The 22,375-nt window shown below is 45.7% G+C and overlaps 2 protein-coding genes across 9 annotated transcripts in view; one reads left to right on the top strand and one right to left on the bottom strand.

The window, feature by feature from the left end:
• The window catches only part of PNPLA7 (patatin like phospholipase domain containing 7), a 398,841-nt gene extending 381,385 nt beyond the window's left edge, over positions 1–17,456 (bottom strand). For 4 of the 7 annotated variants that reach the window (XM_043530656.1, XM_043530658.1, XM_043530659.1 and 1 more), the window contains exons 1-2: positions 17,045–17,175; positions 13,326–13,360 (exon numbers count right to left, since the gene is read on the bottom strand). In XM_043530656.1, coding sequence (XP_043386591.1) covers positions 13,326–13,360; positions 17,045–17,075 — 66 coding nt within the window. In that variant the 5' untranslated portion in view covers positions 17,076–17,175. Of the gene's footprint in view, positions 1–7,902; positions 8,057–13,325; positions 13,361–17,044; positions 17,176–17,300 lie in introns of those variants that run through there. The other 3 variants (XM_043530657.1, XM_043530661.1, XM_043530660.1) reach the window with 3 other exon arrangements.
• Positions 17,204–18,623, top strand: MRPL41 (mitochondrial ribosomal protein L41). Of its 2 annotated transcripts, none has more exons than XM_037879748.2 (2): positions 17,204–17,227; positions 18,033–18,623. In XM_037879748.2, exon 2 carries the CDS (start codon positions 18,042–18,044, stop codon positions 18,447–18,449), a length of 408 nt encoding a protein of 135 aa, XP_037735676.1. In that variant the 5' UTR covers positions 17,204–17,227; positions 18,033–18,041; the 3' UTR covers positions 18,450–18,623. The 2 variants fall into 2 exon arrangements, with proteins under 2 accessions (XP_037735676.1, XP_037735677.1); XM_037879749.2 differs by lacking the exon at positions 17,204–17,227 and adding an exon at positions 17,478–17,625.
• Positions 18,624–22,375: the final 3,752 nt, after the last annotated feature.

The following is a 22,375-nucleotide window of genomic DNA, read 5'->3' as shown; positions in this document are numbered from 1 at the left end:
GGAGACTGTCCTCAGGTCCTACCCACGGAGGTAGAAATAGCTCCTGGAGAGCCCTCTTTGAACAGCAGCATCACTGGATTTAACAAAAATGGATTAATCCCCTACTCTAGACACAGGTAAATGTGACAGATGAGCGCAGTAGGAGGGGCACACACAACAGCGAAGCTATTACACCAGGTTGCTTCCCCAGGACCCTACCTGAAGGGTCAGTCAGCCTCTGGCTAGTGGTAGGTTTCTGATAAGTCTGAAGCTAGCTATTGGTATTTGGGATGCAGAGAGTGGACATGTCATAAGGCACCCAGGGACACCACTTGAGGGACGGGAAGAAATGCCTTGTATGATAATATGCTATTGAAATATAAAAGGGCTGAGTCAAGTAAAGAGGAGGGGAAGAACACAAAAACTCCATTGGTCTCTAACCAGCAGGCCTGCCAAGAGCATCCTGGGCAGAAATGAAGGGCTCAGGGCTTGTCTACACTTGAAATGCTACAGCTAGACGAAAGGTTGCCAACACTCTCAGTTTCGCCAGGAGTGTCCCGGAATCAGGCTCTATCTCCCGGACACTACTGAAGCCAAAAAGGGAGATTTTAGGCCGCTAAAAGTCCAGCAGTGCAGCGGGGCTAAGGCAGGCTCCCTGTCTGCCCTGGCCTTGCGCCGCTCCCAGAAGTGGCTGGCATGTCCCTGCAGCCTCTGGGAGGGGGGAGGGGGTCTCCACACGCTGCCCCCACCCCGAGTGCCAACTCCGCAGGTCCCGTTGGCCGGAGATCCCCCTGCCCCCCCTCCCCCTCCCGCAGGGTCATGCCGGCGGCTTCCAGGAGTGGTGCAGGGCCAGGGTAGGCAGGGAGCCTGCCTTAGCCCCACTGCACCACCGCCCAGGAGCCGCCCGAGGTAAGTGCCACCTGGCTGGACCCCACACCCCCTCCCACACCCCAACCCCCTGACCCAACCCTGAGCCCCCTCCCGCACGCAAACTCCCTCCCAGAGTCCACACCCCACACCCCTTCCTGCACTCCAACCCCTTGCCCCAGCCCAGAGTCCCCTCCTTCACCCAAACTCTCTCCCAGAGCCCACACCCCTCACCCCATCCTGCACCCCAATCCCCTGCCCCAGCCCTGAGCCCCCTCCTGCACCCAGCTCCCGCCCAGAGCTTGCATCCCGCACTCCCATCTCCACCCTAATCCCTTATCCCAGGCTCAGCCTGGAGCCCCCTCCCACACTCTGAACCCTTCGGCCCCAGGCCAGAGCCCGCACCCACTCCCACAACCCAACCCCCTACCACAGCCTGGTGAAAGTGAGTGAGGGTGGGGGAGAGCGGGCAACAGAGGGAGGGAGGAGGGAGTGAGCGGGGCGGGGCCTTGGAGAAGGGGCGAAGCAGGGGCATTTGGGTTTGTGTGATTAGACAGTTGGCAACCCTCGCTAGATGCTACCTACACCAACACAAGGCGTTCTCCCATCGGCATAGGTAATCCACCTCCCCAAAAAGTGGCAATTAGATCAATGGAAGAATTTACTATCTACATTGGGGGTTAGATCGCCATAACTATGCTATGCTGCTCGTAAGTGTGGCTCTTTCACACTCCTGATGGACTTAGTTAAGCCAACCTAATTTTCTAGTACAGACTAGGCCTTAATCCAAGGTGAACCTATCTAGCTTCAATTCGGCTGAAAATAAGACTAGGTCTATTATGGATACAGTTTATTTTGTCTTTATCTGATCGTCTCCCTTAATAAATCTCATTTTCAGGGCATTTAATTCAAAATCAAAAAACCATATCTGAAATGCAGTGTGACAGGGTCAGACCAGATGGCTGCAGGAGAGTAACAGAAGGCAAATATATTAGCCCCAGGTTAAGTAGGTCCCTTTTCCCTGGGTAAGGTAACAGGGAAGGTTCCAGAACAATCAGGAACCTTCTCGAGACAATTAAGACAGACAGGCTGATTAGAACACCTGCAGCCAATCAAGAAGCTGCTAGAATCAATTAAGGCAGGCTAATCAGGGCACCTGGGTTTAAAAGGAGCGCACTTCCGTTTGTCGTGCGCGTGTAAGGAGCTGGGAGCAAGAGGCACTAGGAGCTGAGAGTGAGAACGCGGACTGTTGGAGGACTGAGGAGTACAAGCATTATCAGACACCAGGAGGAAGGTCCTATGGTGAGGATAAAGAAGGTGTTGGGAGGAGGCCATGGGGAAGTAGCCCAGGGAGTTGTAGCTGTCGCACAGCTGTTCCAGGAGGCACTCTAGACAGCTGCATTCCACAGGGCCCTGGGCTGGAACCCGGAGTAGAGGGCGGGCCTGGGTTCCCCCCAAACCTCTCAACTCCTGGTCAGACACAGGAGGAGTTGACCTGGACTGTGGGTTCACGAAAACGGCCAAACTGAGGGCTGCCGTGAAGCTCGAAGGCGAGCAAATCCGCCAATAAGCGCAAGACCCACCAAGGTAGAGGAGGAACTTTGTCACAGCGGGTTTTATCTACCTTGTTGTTCCATGGATGTGTGAGGAAATCGTAGGTTTAGAACATCAGACATATCAAGGAAAAGAAACCCAAGCAATTGGGATGGGAAGGAATTTTTAATACGGCATTTTAAAACTTATTTTACTTTTGTTAACACTTAGGTAACAAATATCACTTAAGAAACGGTTGGAAGAAGAATCTTTTTAAAGAGCTTAACACCCCTGCCTCCTCAATGAAGGGCCAGGAGATCTCCCATCCTACCCCTGGGTCTTCCAGAAAAATATGGAAGATTTGACATTCCTCTTATTTCTAAGGCCTGGTTCTACACCCCTAAGGCCACATCTATGCTACCCGTCGGATCGACAGGTAGTGATCGATCTATCGGGGATCGATTTATCGTGTCTAGTGTAGACATGATAAATCGATCCCCGATCGCTCTGCCGTTGACTCCGGAACTCCACCACAGCGAGAGCGGGAAGCGGAGTAGACAGGGGAGTGGCGGCCGTCGATCCCGCGCCGCAAGGACGCGAAGTAAGTGATTCTAAGTCGATCTAAGATACGTAGACTTCAGCTACGCTATTCTCGTAGCTGAAGTTGCGTATCTTAGATCGATTCCCACCCCCTCCCCCAGCGCAGTGTAGACCAGGCCTAAGAGAAGTATTTAAGCCAACCTAAGCCCTAGTATAGACACTGCTAGATCAACGGGAGAATTATCCCATCAATCTAGCTACCACCACTCAAGGGGGTGGCTCAGCAGTGGCAAAACCCTTTCCAATACTGTACCAAATGAAGTTTAAAAACCAAGAACAAATACCTTTCCAGAACTCCATCAAACACCACAGGGAAACAAAAAAGCATAAACGCAATTTCATCAGATCCCCTTTTCAGTTTCCCTTAAGAGATTTTTTTTCCCCTGTTGCCTTTGCAGAAACTTTTCAAATAAGTTGTTTGGTTGTTAACTACACTTATGTGGCACTTTGTACAGACCTTAGGACATGTAGTTAACCAAATCCCAAAACACTCCTGTTGTGTAACTAGGTATACACTATCTCAAATAACCTACATGTATATTGCCCTGCTGACCCAGAGGAAGCCAGTGGCAGAGCAAAGAATGGAACTCCGGAGTTCCTAAATTCCATCTACTAGATCATGTGCCTTCTCAACTATAGCTCAAGTAGACTGCATGCTTAATAAACTCTGCCCTTTCCTGACCAGCCCATGAGAATGAACACTATTATAAATGCATAATAATTTCAGCCTCATATGTTGTTTGTATATTTAATCTAAACAATTTCCTTCCCAAATACTAGCCGTATACCATGCTCACACAGAGACCTTGCTGACCTACTATGACATACTTCGTAGGAATTGTATACGTCCCTGATGCTGGCTTACTGTCCAAGGGAAATAATATAGCTATGCAACACAGTTCATATTTGTCACAAATTGTATGTAAATACTGGCTAACGCTCGGTATTCATGATTTCAGAATACGAGAAAAATAATCAGGAAGCCGTAGGGTGAAAGAACCTGGTGCCTGTGATCTAGCTCCTGGAAAAAGTGGGAAGGGCAGGAAGAGATACAAACCCGCCAGGAAAATGTGGAGTAGCAGTTCTCAACCAGGGGTCCAAGGGCCCCTGGGGGTCCATGAGCAGCAGATTTCAGAGGGTCCACCAAACAAGGCTGGCATTAGCCTCATTGGGGCCCCCGGCAGAAAGCCCATGCTGCCCTGACTCCACCACCAGGGGCTGAAGCCAAAGCATGAGCAGCTTAGCTTCGCAAGGGCTACCATGGTATAGGGCCACATGCAATTGCCCTGCTTGCCTCCCATTAATGCTGGCCCTGGCTTTTATACGCAGAAAAACAGTTGTTGTGGCACAGGTAGGCTGTGGAGTTTTCATAGCATGTTGGGGGGGGGGCCTCGGAAAGAAAGAGGTTGAGAACCCCTGGTGTGGACGATCTCACATGATGTCCATACCAGCGTGTGCAGTAGGAGAACATTCGCTCCAAATACAGGCTCACAGAGGCCTGATGCAGGTGGGGCAGTCCCTCAGGATACAAGGGGAGAGGAAGTGACCTCAAAGACCTGAGGGAAGTGAGCACATCAGCAGCACACAAGGGGAGAGGTAGTTACCTCACAGAGGCTTGGGGCATGTGGACAGTCCTAAAAGACCTTGTAAGCTCCATGCTTATCAATACAGACCTCTCATATTTCTTACCATACCTGCAGACCAACAGCTTGATTCAAGGAACTTACAAGTTCCTCACATACAGTCAGCAATGCTTGTAAATTCCACAAACCAAATAACTATAGTTCCAGGAAGTGACAAGCTCTACAGAGCCTGGTGCTGAGAGACCATAGTCCCACAGCTTCTTCTTCATTTTTTAAGTGTGTACATCATGGTTACAGAGCTAGCTGCACCTCTGACCTCTTCTCTGGTCTCTGAGTGCATCCCCTTCATCTCAGGTCTCATAAGATCATAAGAAGGGCCATACTGGGTCAGACCAAAGGTCCATCTAGCCTAGTATCCAGTCTTCTGACAGTGGCCAGTGCCAGATGCTTCAGAGGGAATGAACAGAACAGGTAATCATCCAGTGATCCATCCCGTCACCTATTCCCAGCTTCTGACACCAACCCTGCCCATCCTGACTAATAGCCACTGATGGACCTATCCTCCATGAATTTATCTAGTTCTTTTTTGAACCCTGTTATAGTCATGGCCTTCACAACATTCTCTGGCAAAGAGCTCCACAGGTTTACTGTGCGTTGTGTGAAGAAATATTTCCTTTTGTTTGTTTTAAACCTTCTGCCCATTCATTTCATTGGATGACGCCTAGATCTTGTATTATGAGAAGGAGCAAACAACACTTCATTATTTACTTTCTCCACACCAGTCATGATTTAAAAGACCTCGATCATATTCCCCCTTACTCGTCTCTTTTCCAAGCTGAAAAGCCCCAGTCTTTTCTTTCCCTAGGGTGGCATCCCACAATTCTCCCTCTCCTAAATCGAGTCCTACACAACAGGACCTTGCATATTGACCATGCTTATCCCAGCAGGCCTGACTAAATATGGTACCTGCAGGTCTTTCCCTCAGGAGAGCGTGACCTGAAATGAATACAGTGACCCAAACCAGCTTTCTTAAAACAAATCTTAACTGTCAGAACATAGCATAAGAAAAAAAGAGTTTAAAATAATAAAAGGCCTACACACACATCTATCTTACCTCCAGGTCAACCATTCCCCTTGAAGCCTAAAAAAGGTCTAGCTTCTTCATGCCCCCAGGAGGGCACATTTATGTGTCAGCCAAAAACATTTGCCTCCCCCACGGGGCCAGAGTGTTTTTTGTTTTTGTTTTTGTTTTTTTAATAGTTTATAATCCTTTTGAGCCACAGGCTCCGAGAATTGGCAAAACAAGCTTTATAATTTAGCAGGAGCCAAGAGAAAGATCTCCCCAGTTAATGCCTGAGCCACTGTCTCTTACCCCCTTTGAAGTATTTACCCAGAAGTGTCTTCACTGGAGCTCTTGTTTTGCTTTCCTGCTTGTTTCCCAACATCCAGCTATTAAAGTAAACCAACATATTCAAACAGGCACCCCAATAGCCTGGTCAAGCATAAATTATTACAGGCCCCTCCAAATCCATCACAGTACATATTAGATTGGATACCATTAGTCTTCTTTCCCCAAGATTAGTGCTCATATAACTTATTTTGATTTTATTTTATTTAAAAACCATCATACACTGGAAATTCAGAGGCATCATCTGAGAACAGGTATGGTTAACAATACATTTAACTTACAAAAAGAGTTACTAGAACATTCTAGTTGTTTAAAAAAAAGTAAAAGACAAAAAGTACAGACATCTGAAGTTTTCCTACACCACCCTTTATTCCTGGGGGAATTCTGTGCTACTGCACATGTTTAATGAACCATGCACATTTTTAATTTTTTGTGCAGAAAAAAAGCTTCTGCCAAAATGTCTGCAGTTCTGCCTTTTGCCCACCAGCGGGCGCTGTGGCACTACAGCGCAGCAGCAGCTCCCAACCAGCTAGAGACGAGAAAGAGCCTGCCTTCTTCACAGCACCTATCAGGCCAGTCAGGAGACATGGGCTATGGGGAAACAGACAGCACAGGGTGCTGGGGGGTGGTCAGACAGGGGCTCATAAGGGCTAGTGGGGGATGACAGACTGGGGCAGGGGCTGAATGGGAGTGGAGGCATAGGGCCACGGGGGGGGGGGGGGGGGGGGGAGGGAGGTTCAGGGCCACATAGTGATGGGAGAGGGGGTGCAGAGCTACACAGGGACAGAGGGTGGCTAAGCGGGTTCAGGGACACATAGGGATGGAGGAGTGGGTGTCTGAGTGGAGGCGGAGGAACACATGTGGACAGGGGGTGCAAGGACACATGGGGACAGGGGCAGATGTGCCTGACTAAATGGGAGAGGCTAGGGGACAGCCAGGGTCTGCATGGGGATGCTCCCAAACAATCCCTCCCTGCCCCCACAAATTTTTGTTCCATACTTTTCCCACCCATACCCAACAACCCTCCAAATTCACACCCAGGCTCCTTTCCAGCAATTTACTTCCCTCTCCCTCAGCTTCTCCGTTACCCCTGACTCTCCCAAGCCTTTGCACCACTTCTGAGGGGTGCGGGAAATAAGTTTCTGTACTGTAGTTTAAATGAATTATTACTCAGAGTTCTGTATTAATATGCCTAGTAAGGAATCTATTTGTCAAAAAACATTTCCTGAATCTTTTTTGTTGTCCGTATTGTTAAAATACCTGTCAACAAGTATGTTTGTAAAATATTGTGTGCAGAATTTTTAATTTTTTGTTACAGAATTCCCCCAGGAGTAACCCTCAGCTTTTCCCTCTTGCCACAACCATATTCTGATTGAAGGCAGGAGATCCCACCCAGCTGCCACATAAATGTTTCCTGTTCTGTATCCAAATTACACAGCATGATTCTTGACTGTTTTAGAGAGATACAGATTACAATTTTAACTATTGAGTGGCAATCTATGTTCCATTATAAAGCTTACTTTATTCACTAACTTTTTAGTTGTAGAAGCATATAGTGTTCTTAGATTGTTTTCAGAACTACTTATATGAAAACTCAAAACAAAAATCTGATTTTTCACAAGGGGGGGGGGAATTTTTGTCCATTTACAACTGACCACTCATTCATTTCAGAAGTTTAAAAATTCATACATATGTATATTTCAATGCTTTGCTGTGATTATTTACTTTGCCAGCAATTTCAAATTTTTAAAAATATTTCAATTATTTATTTGCTATATGTGTAACTGTACAATATACCTGTCAGGAACTTTGTTTGATAAATTTACAATCTGACATTCAGATTCTGCAAAATACAAGCTATTTTAACAAAACTGAAGTTGCATACATCTAACCCTTTTAGTTGTGAAGATAACTTTCAAAACGTGAACTTACAGCAGTTAGTCTAAAACAACTGTTGACTGTGAAGTTTTAGACGTCAAATGTTTTGTCATCTAACTTCAGATAAGTGCTCAATCTGGCCTAAAGAGTATTATGTTGTCACTGTCATGAACTCCACAGTTTTTTGGTTTTTTTTAAGTCAACAATGGCTCCATTCCACTGCAGAGTTCAGTTAGTTTTCATCTAAAAACAAAATAAATAAATAAAACTTTTTAAAAGAGCTTTCTAGCCTTTATGGTTACAAATCTATTTTCCAAAACTTAATCAAACATAACCAATGCAGTGTTCTCTCAGTCCCACCAACAAACTGCGCCTCTGCAGGGTGTTCTTTATTTCTAATCCGACAATACGTTTTAAGAGGACAGGAAATCTGTACCTAAGGCTATACAGTTTCGAAATATGCAACATGCTTTCTCAAAATAAGACCTAATATTTTAAGAACTGTACCAATATTTTGTATGAATACATTATGTTTCTAAAATGCACTATAACTCTCAATATACTTGAAGCAAATGAGAGCTGTGATTTGAGGGCAGTCACCTAAAATAGTAACTTTCTGTACCATCACAAAGCCACAATTTTTCCAATTTGTTACCAGAACAACAAACCAATTTTAGATACAATAATTTATACAAGATCCATAGGATATATCACCTCAAAAGGAATGTCTGGGGGGAAAGTTCTATGGCCTGTGTTATATAGGAGATCAGACTATATGATCACAATAGTCCCTTCAGGCACTGGAATCTATGAGTCTATGAACCTCCTACATAAAGTCTGAAAGCCCTTAAAAGTGATGTTAAGGAAATAAGATTATATAATACTTTTAAAATAAGAGCCTAGGAAGATACAATTCAGATTGCTAAGTGCAATTCAAGAAAAGATGTACCATTATACACAGGTACAGAAAAACTCAAAGGACTATGGAAATCACAATTTAAGGTTACATAAATAATTCTGCACCAATCTTAGCACTCAGTTCCTACACACTGAACATTAAACAGAAAAATTCTAAACAACCAGCTTCCAACCTACTTTGGACTCCTTTTTAAAGTTAGGTTTCTAGGATTAATGATAACCTGAAACATTTTTCAAAATATGAACTGATGCAGTATGTTACTCCTGATTATAAGAACAGCTCCACTGCTGATCGCAGCTGCCAAGGGAAAGTAGTAAAACACTGGTCATTTCAAGAGCTGTTATTAAAAATGCTGCATATAGCAGAAGTGAGTACCAAACTATGGATGAGATGGAGCACAATATGCAGATACTGGGTTACGGAGAGACCAGTACAGACACACTTACTGGAGCAGTAGCCAGGAACTTGGGTGAAGGGTAAGAGAAGCAGAGCCACCCTCAACTCAACAGTCAAGAATGGAAGGGGCAGAGAGAAAGTTTCTTCTTTCCTTCATAACCCATGTGGGACAGGACGGGTTTAAACATACGAGACTCACTAGCCAAAGGCCATATGAAAGATGGAGTCCCCCAACAAGGTCCAGACCAGCATATTTATAGAAATTCCAGCAGTTAGGGGTACTGTAGTCCTGAGTTTTCTTCCACCTGCCACCCCTTTCAATATTTCATATCACCTAACGAGTAGGTGTCTGGTAACTTTTTCAAGCTTTGCTTTAAATTATACATAATTATATTATGGCAGAGGTGGATTAAGATTTTTTGGGGCCTGGACACAAAGAACATTTGGCCCCCCACATATCCCTCACCATGAGGCCCCACCCCCGGCTCCTCCTTTTCCCCTCAAGGCCCCTGCCCAGGCGGGAAACTGTAGCCGTGCCATGGTAAGAGCTGCCCAGAGAGCCCAGACAACCATGTGGAGCCCCAGACTCTCCACCTACCATGGGCGGCACACGCCAGGGGGCAGGGACACATACTGAGGGCTGCTCTCAGGTCACCTGGCCCACTGCCCAGGAGAGGTGGAGGGTCCAAGGCTCCCCACAGCAACCCAGGCTCTCTGGGCAGCTCTTACCATGGCCCACCTCTGGCTTCCAGCCTGGCTGGAAGCGGAGCCTCGGGGGAAGAGGAGGAGCAGGGAGTGGGGCCACAGTTCTAGCACTGGTGGTCCTCCCACTTCTACACAGGTTCTGGCACACCTGCAGGGGCCCCCAAATTGGTACAGGCCCCATCCATTAATCCACCACTGATTATCAGAGAAAATAAACAGGTAAAAAATTCTTACAACTGTTAGCTTAATCCTTATGCTCTATTTTTAATCTTCCTCCTTCCTGTTCATTCAAAGAGTAGTTCCATTCCCAACTTCTTCTCCCACCACAACTTGTGCTCTTTTGTTCCCAATGGGATCTCTTTCGAATGATACTGTAGCGACTGGGGAAGAGGGAGTTCGGTTTTGTGGGTAGACTAATCCCTGCTTATTCTTTCCTACTAGTCTCTTTTCTGTGGGAATTAGTCCAGATGGTTTACTTCCCAGGACAATACCCTTTAGATGTCTGGCAAATATACACAATATTGTTGCCAATAATTACTAAATCATAGCAATTCATATGGTAATGTGCCCTGAATGTTCTTCGGGGTTCATGCTGTAATAGACTATGGGTCCATCGGGGACTGTAAATCAACAATTCTATCTTGACAACTAATTTTACAACAATTTTACCTTGCTGTTTCTGACGGGGATGCATGTCCCATCTGGGCAGTCACCAGTAAAGAGAGCCTTGTCTTGCTGTTATTACCAACAGCTCCCTCTGAGATTACCAGATATCCTCCTGGCTTGTCAAGTAGATTTGTTTCCATGTTGTTATGCTTTGATTGCTGAAACTGTGATTTAAATAAGCTGGCATGGCCTACCTTTTTTTCCCCTAGGAATAAGTAATTCCCAACACATAGAATCATAGAATATCAGGGTTGGAAGGGACCCCAGAAGGTCATCTAGTCCAACCCCCTGCTCAAAGCAGGACCAAGTCCCAGTTAAATCATCCCAGCCAGGGCTTTGTCAAGCCTGACCTTAAAAACCTCTAAGGAAGGAGATTCTACCACCTCCCTAGGTAACGCATTCCAGTGTTTCACCACCCTCTTAGTGAAAAAGTTTTTCCTAATATCCAATCTAAACCTCCCCCATTGCAACTTGAGACCATTACTCCTCGTTCTGTCATCTGCTACCATTGAGAACAGTCTAGAGCCATCCTCTTTGGAACCCCCTTTCAGGTAGTTGAAAGCAGCTATCAAATCCCCCCTCATTCTTCTCTTCTGCAGACTAAACAATCCCAGCTCCCTCAGCCTCTCCTCATAAGTCATGTGCTCTAGACCCCTAATCATTTTTGTTGCCCTTCGCTGGACTCTCTCCAATTTATCCACATCCTTCTTGTAGTGTGGGGCCCAAAACTGGACACAGTACTCCAGATGAGGCCTCACCAGTGTCGAATAGAGGGGAACGATCACGTCCCTCGATCTGCTCGCTATGCCCCTACTTATACATCCCAAAATGCCATTGGCCTTCTTGGCAACAAGGGCACACTGCTGACTCATATCCAGCTTCTCGTCCACTGTCACCCCTAGGTCCTTTTCCGCAGAACTGCTGCCTAGCCATTCGGTCCCTAGTCTGTAGCGGTGCATTGGGTTCTTCTGTCCTAAGTGCAGGACCCTGCACTTATCCTTATTGAACCTCATCAGATTTCTTTTGGCCCAAACCTCCAATTTGTCTAGGTCCTTCTGTATCCTATCCCTCCCCTCCAGCGTATCTACCACTCCTCCCAGTTTAGTATCATCCGCAAATTTGCTGAGAGTGCAATCCACACCATCCTCCAGATCATTTATGAAGATATTGAACAAAACCGGCCCCAGGACCGACCCCTGGGGCACTCCACTTGACACCGGCTGCCAACTAGACATGGAGCCATTGATCACTACCCGTTGAGCCCGACAATCTAGCCAGCTTTCTACCCACCTTATAGTGCATTTATCCAGCCCATACTTCCTTAACTTGCTGACAAGAATGCTGTGGGAGACCGTGTCAAAAGCTTTGCTAAAGTCAAGAAACAATACATCCACTGCTTTCCCTTCATCCACAGAACCAGTAATCTCATCATAAAAGGCGATTAGATTAGTCAGGCATGACCTTCCCTTGGTGAATCCATGCTGACTGTTCCTGATCACTTTCCTCTCCTCTAAGTGCTTCAGGATTGATTCTTTGAGGACCTGCTCCATGATTTTTCCAGGGACTGAGGTGAGGCTGACTGGCCTGTAGTTCCCAGGATCCTCCTTCTTCCCTTTTTTAAAGATGGGCACTACATTAGCCTTTTTCCAGTCATCCGGGACTTCCCCCGTTCGCCACGAGTTTTCAAAGATAATGGCCAAGGGCTCTGCAATCACAGCCGCCAATTCCTTCAGCACTCTCGGATGCAATTCGTCCGGCCCCATGGACTTGTGCACGTCCAGCTTTTCTAAGTAGTCCCTAACCACCTCTATCTCTACAGAGGGCTGGCCATCTCTTCCCCATTTTGTGATGCCCAGCGCAGCAGTCTGGGAGCTGACCTTGTTAGTGAAAACAGAGGCAAAAAAAGCATTGAGTACATTAGCTTTTTCCACATCCTCTGTCACTAGGTTGCCTCCCTCATTCAGTAAGGGGCCCACACTTTCCTTGGCTTTCTTCTTGTTGCCAACATACCTGAAGAAACCCTTCTTGTTACTCTTGACATCTCTTGCTAGCTGCAGCTCCAGGTGCGATTTGGCCCTCCTGATATCTTTCCTACATGCCCGAGCAATATTTTTATACTCTTCCCTGGTCATATGTCCAACCTTCCACTTCTTGTAAGCTTCTTTTTTATGTTTAAGATCCGCTAGGAGTTCACCATTAAGCCAAGCTGGTCGCCTGCCATATTTACTATTCTTTCGACTCATCGGGATGGTTTGTCCCATAATTGCCTTAAGACTCTATTAAATCATATATTTTAGTACACCAAGGTATAGCCATAGTAAAAGGCAGCTGTCAGGGGACTCTACCTTTTTCCAGCTCTTCAGTCTGTGGCTGTATTATTGAAATGAATGGGACAACTCACCTGAGCAAAGTTAAGCACATCCATAAGCATACACAGGATTGGGGCCTGAAAGCTACAGGGCAACCAAAGAAGTGTGGGAGTATATTATATGCCGTTTATGTTGCATTACTTTGGTAATATCTTAGACTATAATGAAGGCTGGAGGAGATAAGAAATGCAACTGGATGAAGAGGATTAGAAAAATCACAGCAAGCTGGGGCCAATCTTTTAAAGATTTTGGAGGGTGAAAACAAAAAATCTTACATGTGGAACAGTTCTTATTTAAAGCCAATATTCTTTAATAAGTTAGCCATATGTTACTAAACTGGGCAAGTTAAGTTCCAGATACTGGAAACACAATAAGTGCTTGAATAAATCAGAGTATAAATATAAAAACCCAGCATACTGTACCTCGAGGCTGGAGTTGCTGTCCTCATCACCCATGGCTTGGGGCGGGGGGAACGGCGGGGGGGAGGAAATAAATGAGAGAAGAAAACCTAGTTAATAAGTGACATTCATCATTCCCACAGTCAGCGTTAATAACCATAATGCGAAGTGTTTGAGAACGAATCCTCCAAACTTCTTTATTTGCCATGACAAGGCAAGTTAATAGAAATATTGCATTTTTCTTCATCTTCCTGAGAGAAAATACAGGAAACAGCAAGTTTCTCAGTGAAGAAATAAACAAACAGGGTGATGATTTGCTGTTCTAATATTCTAGTACAACAATGATAATTAATGAAGCTCTCTACATGGTAACCAAGCTGTGTTTATGGGTTTCAATCAAGGGTCTCATATGCAGCCCAAACAGAAAACAACAAGCCAGCACCCCCATCCCACCAAATTAATTAAACCTGCTCAAAGAAAGTCCCAAACATAATATTGAAAATGGCTGCTGGAGCCAGAGAGTCTTCCATGCTAGGGCTCCCACTGTTTCTAATACAAGTGCAACTGAATTGCAATTAGCAACAATGAGATTTGTTTTTAAACATTTGGCCTGTATCTTCACTGAGAAAAAAGATGTGTTTTACTGGTGTTTTGCTAACCCATGTTAAAATCCTAGTGATGGATAAAGTAGTTGTAATTTTAATCTGTATTAGCTGCTCAAGGTAAACCCTACGGCATTCACCTCGAACAGCTAACTCAGGTTAAAACTGCAACTGCCTTGTCGATCTTAAGATTTTAATATCGGTTAGCTTAATACAGATTGAAAAATACACTTTTTTGCCTAGAGAAGTCAAGGCTTTGTAATGTACACAAGGCCACAGAATTAAAAGTCATCTCTCCTGAGGTCTTAATGTATTTACCCACTACTTCCAAACTGAAAACCCAGCCCAAGCCTTCTCTTCAAGCTTGACTACCACCATGCTTACCTCACCAGAGTATAAGGCTATGCTTAGGTTTCATTTTTTGCTCCAAACTCTACAGTGCAGTGTGTGCTCTCTCAGTCCCTGAGGGCTATATCCACTTTCCTTATACCCAGGTGGGCGTAACAAGCTAATTGTACCATTGAGTCAGCAAAACAAACACCATTTTCCAGCAAGGTCCCCACTTTTAACATGATGCAGTTTTCAGGCAAAGACCATCAGCTGTTACAGGCTTCTTTTCCCTTATACTTTCATAGCCATATCGTTACCACTTGTAGAACCATTAGAAAACCCAGACCTGACACAATACTTAACACAATTCAAAGCATAGACCTGAACTGCAGATCAGTAGCCAGGTCAACCTAGGAAGTTCTAATACACAGCATCACCATATCCTACATAATGCCTTTACGCAAACAGTTTGAGTTGAGTTTTCTGGGGAACAATACTATAAAGTACTACATATGTGCCAAAAATACTGCTTCTGCGATGAACATTAGCCTGTGTTATCCCATTGCATGGTGTTTGCTTTTTTAGCACAGTTCATAATTACCCCATCAGTAATTAAATGAAACTAACACTATGTCCACACTACAGACCTTACAGCAGCACAGCTGTACTGCTGCAGCTGAACCACTGTAAGGTCTCCTGTGTAGCCACTCTATGCCAGCAGCAGAGAGCTCTCCCATCAGCATAATTAAACCACCCCCAATGACCAGAGATAGCTATGTCGGCAGGAGACGGTCTCCTGCCGACATAGCGTTGTCCAGACCGGCATTTTTGTTGGTGAAACTTATGTCAGAGGTGAGTTTTTTTCACACCCATGAATGACAAAATTGTAGACGTAGCCTAACATTCTTCCCAAAGCCTTAAAAAACAGCAGCCCTATTTTGTACCCCAACAAATTATCTTCCAGAAAGACTGGGTTTAAGGTAACAGTGGCTAATCCAATGAGTCACACAATTAGTCAATTTCCTCTGCTGTCAATCTTTCACACAGCAACAGGGAAGACAAATTCATTAAAAATGAAACAAAACAAAAATAAAACCACAGAAACTGGAATGGGGACTCAAAGGCAGCAACAAGTGCCTTGAACTAAATTTCTTATATCTCTTTTAAATAGAATAGATTTCAAGCTGACACTGTCCCTTTTAGTCACTTTTTACAGAAAAAGTTTTAATTAAATATCTCTTGAGGGACATTTTTAAAGTATTTCAGCATCTCTAGTAAATAATTCCATATTTCACAATGAAAAAGTAAAACATTTAAAAGTATAACAGATTTTATTTTGAGTCTTATGAATCTTAGTTTTTCTGCTCAAATTATGAAAAACAACATTATTTTCTGTCAGTGTACAAATTTATATAAATAAAAATATTAACTACACAGAGATCTAATGAAACTCAATTTTAAAAAACTGGGGAAAAAACCACAATATTCACCCTATCATGCATGTCTTATTATTTAAATAGGAAGAAACATCCCATATAAGTATAATGGATGTAAAGGATTTTGTATTAGCTTAAATGTGAATTCCATTAATCTGCACACTTTACCTCCTGTACGAAAATGTAGTGCATTCTTGCCACCTCATTATACTTTTATTTGATTTTGACAGACTACACAATGTTACATTCACTAGTACACTATGAAGTATCCTAAGTTATACACTAAACCAGGGATTTTTAACCTATGGTCTCTGGGGTCCAGAGGCGATGTCTAAGGTTTCCAAAGGGGTCCGCACAATCATGTAAAATTTGTTAGGGGTCCACAAATGAAAAAAGGTTGAAAACCACTATAGTAAACTATAGCTGTCAAAATGAAGGACATTTTGTGATGCAGCATCTTTAGCCTTTTAAGTGAATAAACAAAAAACACAGTCTGTTTTACTTTTAAAAAATCATTTTTCTTTAATTATTAACATCAAAAAGGGTAGGTAAGTAGATTTTTGTGCCTGGGCTGGTACACTTCCATGACAATTTTGCAAGGCTTGGGGGGGGGGGGGGGGGGGGGGGGGAATTGATTCACAATATACTTTGACATTTTGTTTATGTTTTTTCCTGTCTATTTAGACCCTGATCTTCCAAAGACTTAAATTTTTGCATTATGAGTAGTCACACTGAAGGACTACTGCAGCACAATCAATGGGAATATTCACTATATGTAAAATTAAGCAAGCAGGTAAATCTCTGTACAATTGGGGCTTTACACTGAGAACTCTCTAAGGTGAAGACTCCATCTCCTTTGTGTTTGTACAGCACTGAGCACAATGCTCAATGCTCTTTAATAGCTACTGCAATATAAATAAATAACAAGAATAAATAGAGACACAAAGCGGATGTGGTAATATCTTTTGTTGGACCCACTTCTGTTGGTGGGCAAGATAAGCTTTTAAGCTTACACAGAGATCTTTTTCAGGTCTGAGAAAGGCACTCAAACACACTGAGTACCTTTCCCAGACCTGACGCAGAGCTCTGTGTAAGCGCAAAAGTTTGTCTCTCACACCAACAGAAGTGGGTCCAATAAAAGGTATTACCTCCTCCACCCTGTCTCTCTAAAGTCCTGGGACCAACACAGCGAAAACCACGCTGCAAACAGGAATGATCATTCTCACCCTGCCCCAACCAAGCACTGGGGCAGGTTAGCGCAGTGCTGCCCCGGGACACCCAGCGCTCGCGGCAATAACCCCGCGTCCAAGAGACGCGCAGCGCGAGAGCGGACTCTATGCAGAAGCGAAGTGAGCAAACGGGGCCCATCCCGTACCCGTGCCGCTGCCCGTCACTGCTCCGGCCATGGCCGGATCGCCCAAGCCTCCGGCGAGGCCCCAGAGCAGCCAGGAGCTGCGAGAGGCTCCAAACCGTTCGGGTCCGCTGCCCTGAGGCGCCCGCCGCCGCCGGCAGCACCCAGCTCCGCGGTGACCCCGCGTGCGGGGGAATCTCAGCAGAGGCGAGTCCGGTGGGGGGCCGGGCCGAGGCGGGGGTGGGGAGGCCGGGAGCGCCCAGGGGGCGGGGTGACTCACCGAGGGGCTCCCGGCGCCTTTAAAGCGTCTCTTCTCGACAGGAGACGGGGGGGCCCTGCAAAGGAGGTCAGGGGTTAAAAGTCAGGGCAGAGGGCAGAGGTCACTCAAGAAACGGGACCGTGCTTCCTGGGCCGCTTCCGCCAGCAAAAGACGCCGTGTGCGCACGCGCGACGCGATGACGTTTCTTTCCTCCCCCCGTCCTCTCGCCGGCCCGACTCTCCGCGCTGATTGGCCAGAGCCTTGGCACGTGCCGTCACGGCGGGCGGGCGGGCTGGTAGTTGCGCCGCGGGCGAGCGCCGGGCGGCTGAGGGGGAGCGCGGCGCCGGTGAGGCGGGACGTGGGAGGGTCTCTCGTCGGGGGCGCGGGGCCGGGTGCCAGGGGGCGCGGGGCCGCGCCGGGGAGACGGGTCAGGCCACCCCCTCGTCCTGGCGGCCTGTCCAGAGGGACCCGCGGCGGCCCCACCCGCCCTGGCTCGGGGGCCCCAGGCCGGCTGCGCCTGCGGGGCACGGCGGGCTGGTCCCCACCCGCGCGGGCAGCCGGCTGCTGCGGCGCCATGGCTGGGAGGGAAGCGGCGAGGGCTGGGGCCCGCTCGGAGCGGCGGCGCTGTGTGCAGGGGGAGCTCCCGGGCTCTTCTCTCCCCAGCGAGGCGCAGGCCAGAGTCCTGCTCACGCGCCGTGCGAGGAACAGCCGCTCGCGCTCTCTTCTAACGCCGCCTTTTGTTCCTTCTTGCAGACATTCAGCATGGGGTTGCTTACCAACCTCGCTCGAGGCCTGGTCCGAGGTGCGGACAGAATGGCTGAATTTACCAGCAAACGTGGACCCAGGAGCCATAACAAAGGCAGAGGAGCCAGGAAATTGGGTTATGTCACCTTAGGTGGGAAATTTATCAAAATTAAGGAAATGGTCCCTGAATTTGTGGTTCCGGATTTGACAGGGTTTAAGCTCAAACCGTATGTTTCCTATAAGACTCCTAAAGGGACAGAACCACCACTGACGGCCAAACAGCTTTTCATGGAAGTTGTTGCCCCACAGATTGAGAAGGATATTAAAGAAGGAACTTTTGACCCCAATAACCTTGAGAAATATGGATATGAACCTACTCAAGAAGGCAAGCTCTTCCAGTTGTTTCCCAAGAACTATGTGCGTTAAGAACCAAAGAATATTATAGCTTTCCCTTGAAAATATCTGCAGCAACTAATCCGTAGGAAATTTTAAAAAAATGTTGTTTTTAAATCTGATAAAATGTTGAATATGGAGATTTCAGCTAGAGAGGGAAACACATCCTGCCCTTTTTCAGTACCTATTAAAAGAAAATCCTACTGACTTGGCGTGTGTAACTTTTAGATATCTCAAACATTTTAAAAAAGTAACCAGATTTGTAATTCAGAAATGGAGGAGGGCAGAGCGTTGAATATAACTAGCTATTGCCTGGGCCGTACCTGTGTCTTTTCATGTTGTGGCCTGGGATCAAAAGCAGCAGATGCTGTCATAGAATCATAGAAGATCAGAGTTGGAAGAGACCTCAAGAGGTCATCTAGTCCAATCCCCTGCTCAAAGCAGGAACAACACCAACTAAATCATCTCAGCCAAGGCCTTAAAAAACCACCTCCCTAGGTAACCCATTCCAGTGTTTCACCACCCTCCTAGTGAAATAGTGTTTCCTAATATCCAACCTAGACCTCCCCCACTGCAACTTGAAACCATTGCTTCTTGTTCTGTCATCACTGATAACAGCCTAGCTCCATCCTCTTTGGAACCCCCCTTCAGGTAGTTGAAGGCTGCTATCAAATCCCCCCTCGCTCTTCTTTTCTGCAGACTGAACAATCCCAGTTCCCTCAGCCTCTCCTCATAAGTCATGTGCCCCAGCCCCCTAATCATTGTTGTTGCCCTCTGCTGGACTTTCTCCAATTTCTCCACATCCCTTCTATAGTGGGGGGACCAAAACTGGACACACTACACCAGTGCCGAATAGAGGGGAATAATCACTTCCTTTAATCTGCTGGCAATGCTCCTAATACAGCCTAGTATACCATTGGCCTTGGCAACCAGGGCACACTGCTAACTCATATCCAGCTTCTTGTCCACTATAATCCCCAGGTCCTTTTCAGCAGAACTGTTACTTAGCCAGTCGGTCCCCAGCCTGTAGCGGTGCATGGGATTCTTCCTTCCTAAGTGCAGGACTCTGCCCTTGTGCTTGTTGAACCTCATCAGGTTTCTTTTAGCCCAATCCTCCAATTTGTCTAAGTCACTCTGGACCCTATCCTCCATCATATCTACCTCTCCCCCCCAGCTTAGTGTCATCTGCAAACTTGCTGAGGGTGCAATTAATCCCATCATCCAGATCATTAATAAAGATGTTGAACAAAACTGACCCCTGGGGCACTCAGCTTGATACTGGCTGCAAACTAGACATTGAGCTGTTGATCACTACCCATTGAGCCTGACAATCTAGCCAGCTTTCTATCCACCTTATAGTCCATTCATCCATCCAGTCAGCCATCTGCTTCCATTGTTAGATGAGACAGGGATACAAGCACTCATCCTTCAGGGTATTAAGCCAACCACTAAGTACCTGGGGCAATTTCCATCTTCCTGCTCTTAGGTGACCAAAGATCAATCCTATATACAATGGATCATTATAAATGGAGTATTGCACAAGAGCAAGGGGAAATTTCCAAAAAGAACAATAGGAACCCTTGGCCTAAGCTATAAGCTGTCTCAAAGGGTGGGGACTATCCTGTTGAAACCTAAACATGTAACCAGTCTGAGGCTAGTCCCAGTTTTAAGGCAACTTTCTTTGGATGCAATCAGTATCCCTAGTATTTATGTACAACTGAGGCCTGCTCCTGAGTCAGGCAACTGAATGTCAGAGCATTGCACTTTTTAAAGCTCTTGTGTAAGGAAATCAAATTAACTTTGTCCTTATCTCACACAACCACTACCAGCAGCTATGCATCTTCCAACTTATCTAAGCTAGCAGTACTTCTAAGAATTTTAAAAATTGATTTAATATTAAAGTACCTTTATTTTTCATCAACTCCTTTTACTGGAGATACAAAAGGCATCTCCATGTGTAAATAGGGCATATAAAATGACATGAGCAGGAGTAATAAATCAAGATGTTTCATTGTTTAATGGACAAAGTGTTAAAAAGCAGGAATTCCTGGTTCTGCTCAAGGTCCCACAGCAAGTTTGCTATAAACAATTAATCCTTTCTCCAGTTTTACAGCTGGGGAACCTTACACTCCCAATGTCTAGCTGTGGTTTGTTTGTACAAGGCTTTGCAAATGTAAAATATTGATTCTTAAGCATGAGGATGTAATTCCTGTGTCCTCTTGTTCGGAGAAGAATGGCCACTTTAACGTACTCTTTGCCAGCATCTCACTTATGATGAAAACTGGGTGCCTAAGCTTTTATGTTTCTAATTTTAAAAAAGCAAAGGAGCTTGAGGAAGGTGGGGAGGAGGTGGGAGCAGTTAACTAGTGCCCACTGCAGCAGGTTCTAGTCCAATATTTTTCAGAGGGCATCTGGTTTTTCTAGATCTGAGATACATTTTTCCATCAACTACCTATTTTAACTTCATGCAAATGGTGGGATTTTACTCTGCTGAAATTAGTTGTTTATTGTTGCATGAAAATGAATAGTCACTGAGCCAGGGAAAGACAGAATGACTATAGCCTGATAGGTTAGATGCTCACCGAGGTTTTGGGAGATCCAACTTTAAGTCCCTGCACCAGTGACACTTGCTTTATAAAAAGCAGAACAGCTTCCACAGGAGAGATTGAGAAAGCCCAATACCAGAGTATCCCATAGTCCTCTGGCTAGGGCATCCTGCAAAGTGGGACACCTACATTCAAATTTCTTCTCCACATCAGGCGGAGAGGAACAGAACCCAGGTGAGTACCCTGAATCCAGTGGTTCCCAAACTTTTTACTAAAGTGATCCACCATCTGCATTGTGGCTTTTTGGGGGACCGACTATTACTACTACTCCCCCTCTCCTCAGTCCTCTAGTCCTGCAGCCATTTGGCCCCCAAACCTCCTGCTTGGCTCTCCTTTGCTCTTGCTCTCCCTGCAGCCCTGGTCAGCTCCTCTCCCCTCACAGCTAGACTGCAATTGCTTCCAGGCTGCTGACTCTGGCCATTTCTTCTGTGTGGCTAGTAGTACCCAGATCCCTCTTCCCAGCCCACTGCCTAAAGCAGAATCTAGGCAGCAGCACAGAGGAAGTGTTTTGAGCCAAATAGCAGAATCAGTAGCCTGTTCCACATGTTCGTCTGAGGCTTTCCTTCATGCTGCTGCCCATTGGAAAGGTGGGGAACATCTCTGGGGCACCACTTTGACCCTTCCCACATCCCACTGTTAGTTCAAGACCCAGCATTGGGGAAACACTGCAACCAGTGGGCTAAAGGTTATAATGGGGGGAGTCCTGCCCTGGCCATTTTATGAATCTAGTACACCTTTGCATGTCAAAATGCCCAAAACTGAAATGAGAAAGTTCAGGTCAAAATGAAACCTTTTGTTCTGACCCTACTTGGAATTTTTGATTCAGCAAAAGTTTTGAAACAGTTTGGGGTTCAACCTGAAACAATGTTTTCAGAATAGCCAGTAACATAAAAAAATCCAGTCACCCACCTCCACTCAGGAGTTCTTAAGCACAAGGGGCTAGGAAATACATGTTCTCTAGAAAGAAAAGGAGTACTAGTGGCACCTTAGAGACTAACCAATTTATTTGAGCATTAGTCTCTAAGGTGCCACTAGTACTCCTTTTCTTTTTGCGAATACAGACTAACATGGCTGCTACTCTGAAACATGTTATCTAGAATGGTTTTTCAGCTCACAGCTATCCTGGGATAAGCCTGAAATGGTTGAACATATGTTATGGATTCATCAAGTGGTTTTTGTAAATTTAGAAAGCATGGTGCAAAAGTTCACTCATTTTATTTTTGATAGTAGAAAGGTATATAATTATTAGCAGGGATGCAGAAAGGGGAAGTTTCCGCAACAGCAATCTGTTAAACTGAACAATGTATGCAAAAAGAAAAGGCGTACTAGTGGCACCTTAGAGACTAACCAGTT

The sequence above is a fragment of the Chelonia mydas genome, chromosome 16, assembly GCF_015237465.2.
Source record: "Chelonia mydas isolate rCheMyd1 chromosome 16, rCheMyd1.pri.v2, whole genome shotgun sequence".
Taxonomy (NCBI): Eukaryota; Metazoa; Chordata; order Testudines; family Cheloniidae; genus Chelonia; species Chelonia mydas.
Note: the sequence above shows the minus strand (reverse complement) of the source record. Positions and strands in the feature narration are given on the sequence as shown.

Excerpts from the sequence above, each read along its gene's own strand:
- MRPL41 (XM_037879748.2), top strand. The coding sequence starts at position 18,042 with ATGGGGTTGCTTACCAACCTCGCTCGAGGCCTGGTCCGAGGTGCGGAC.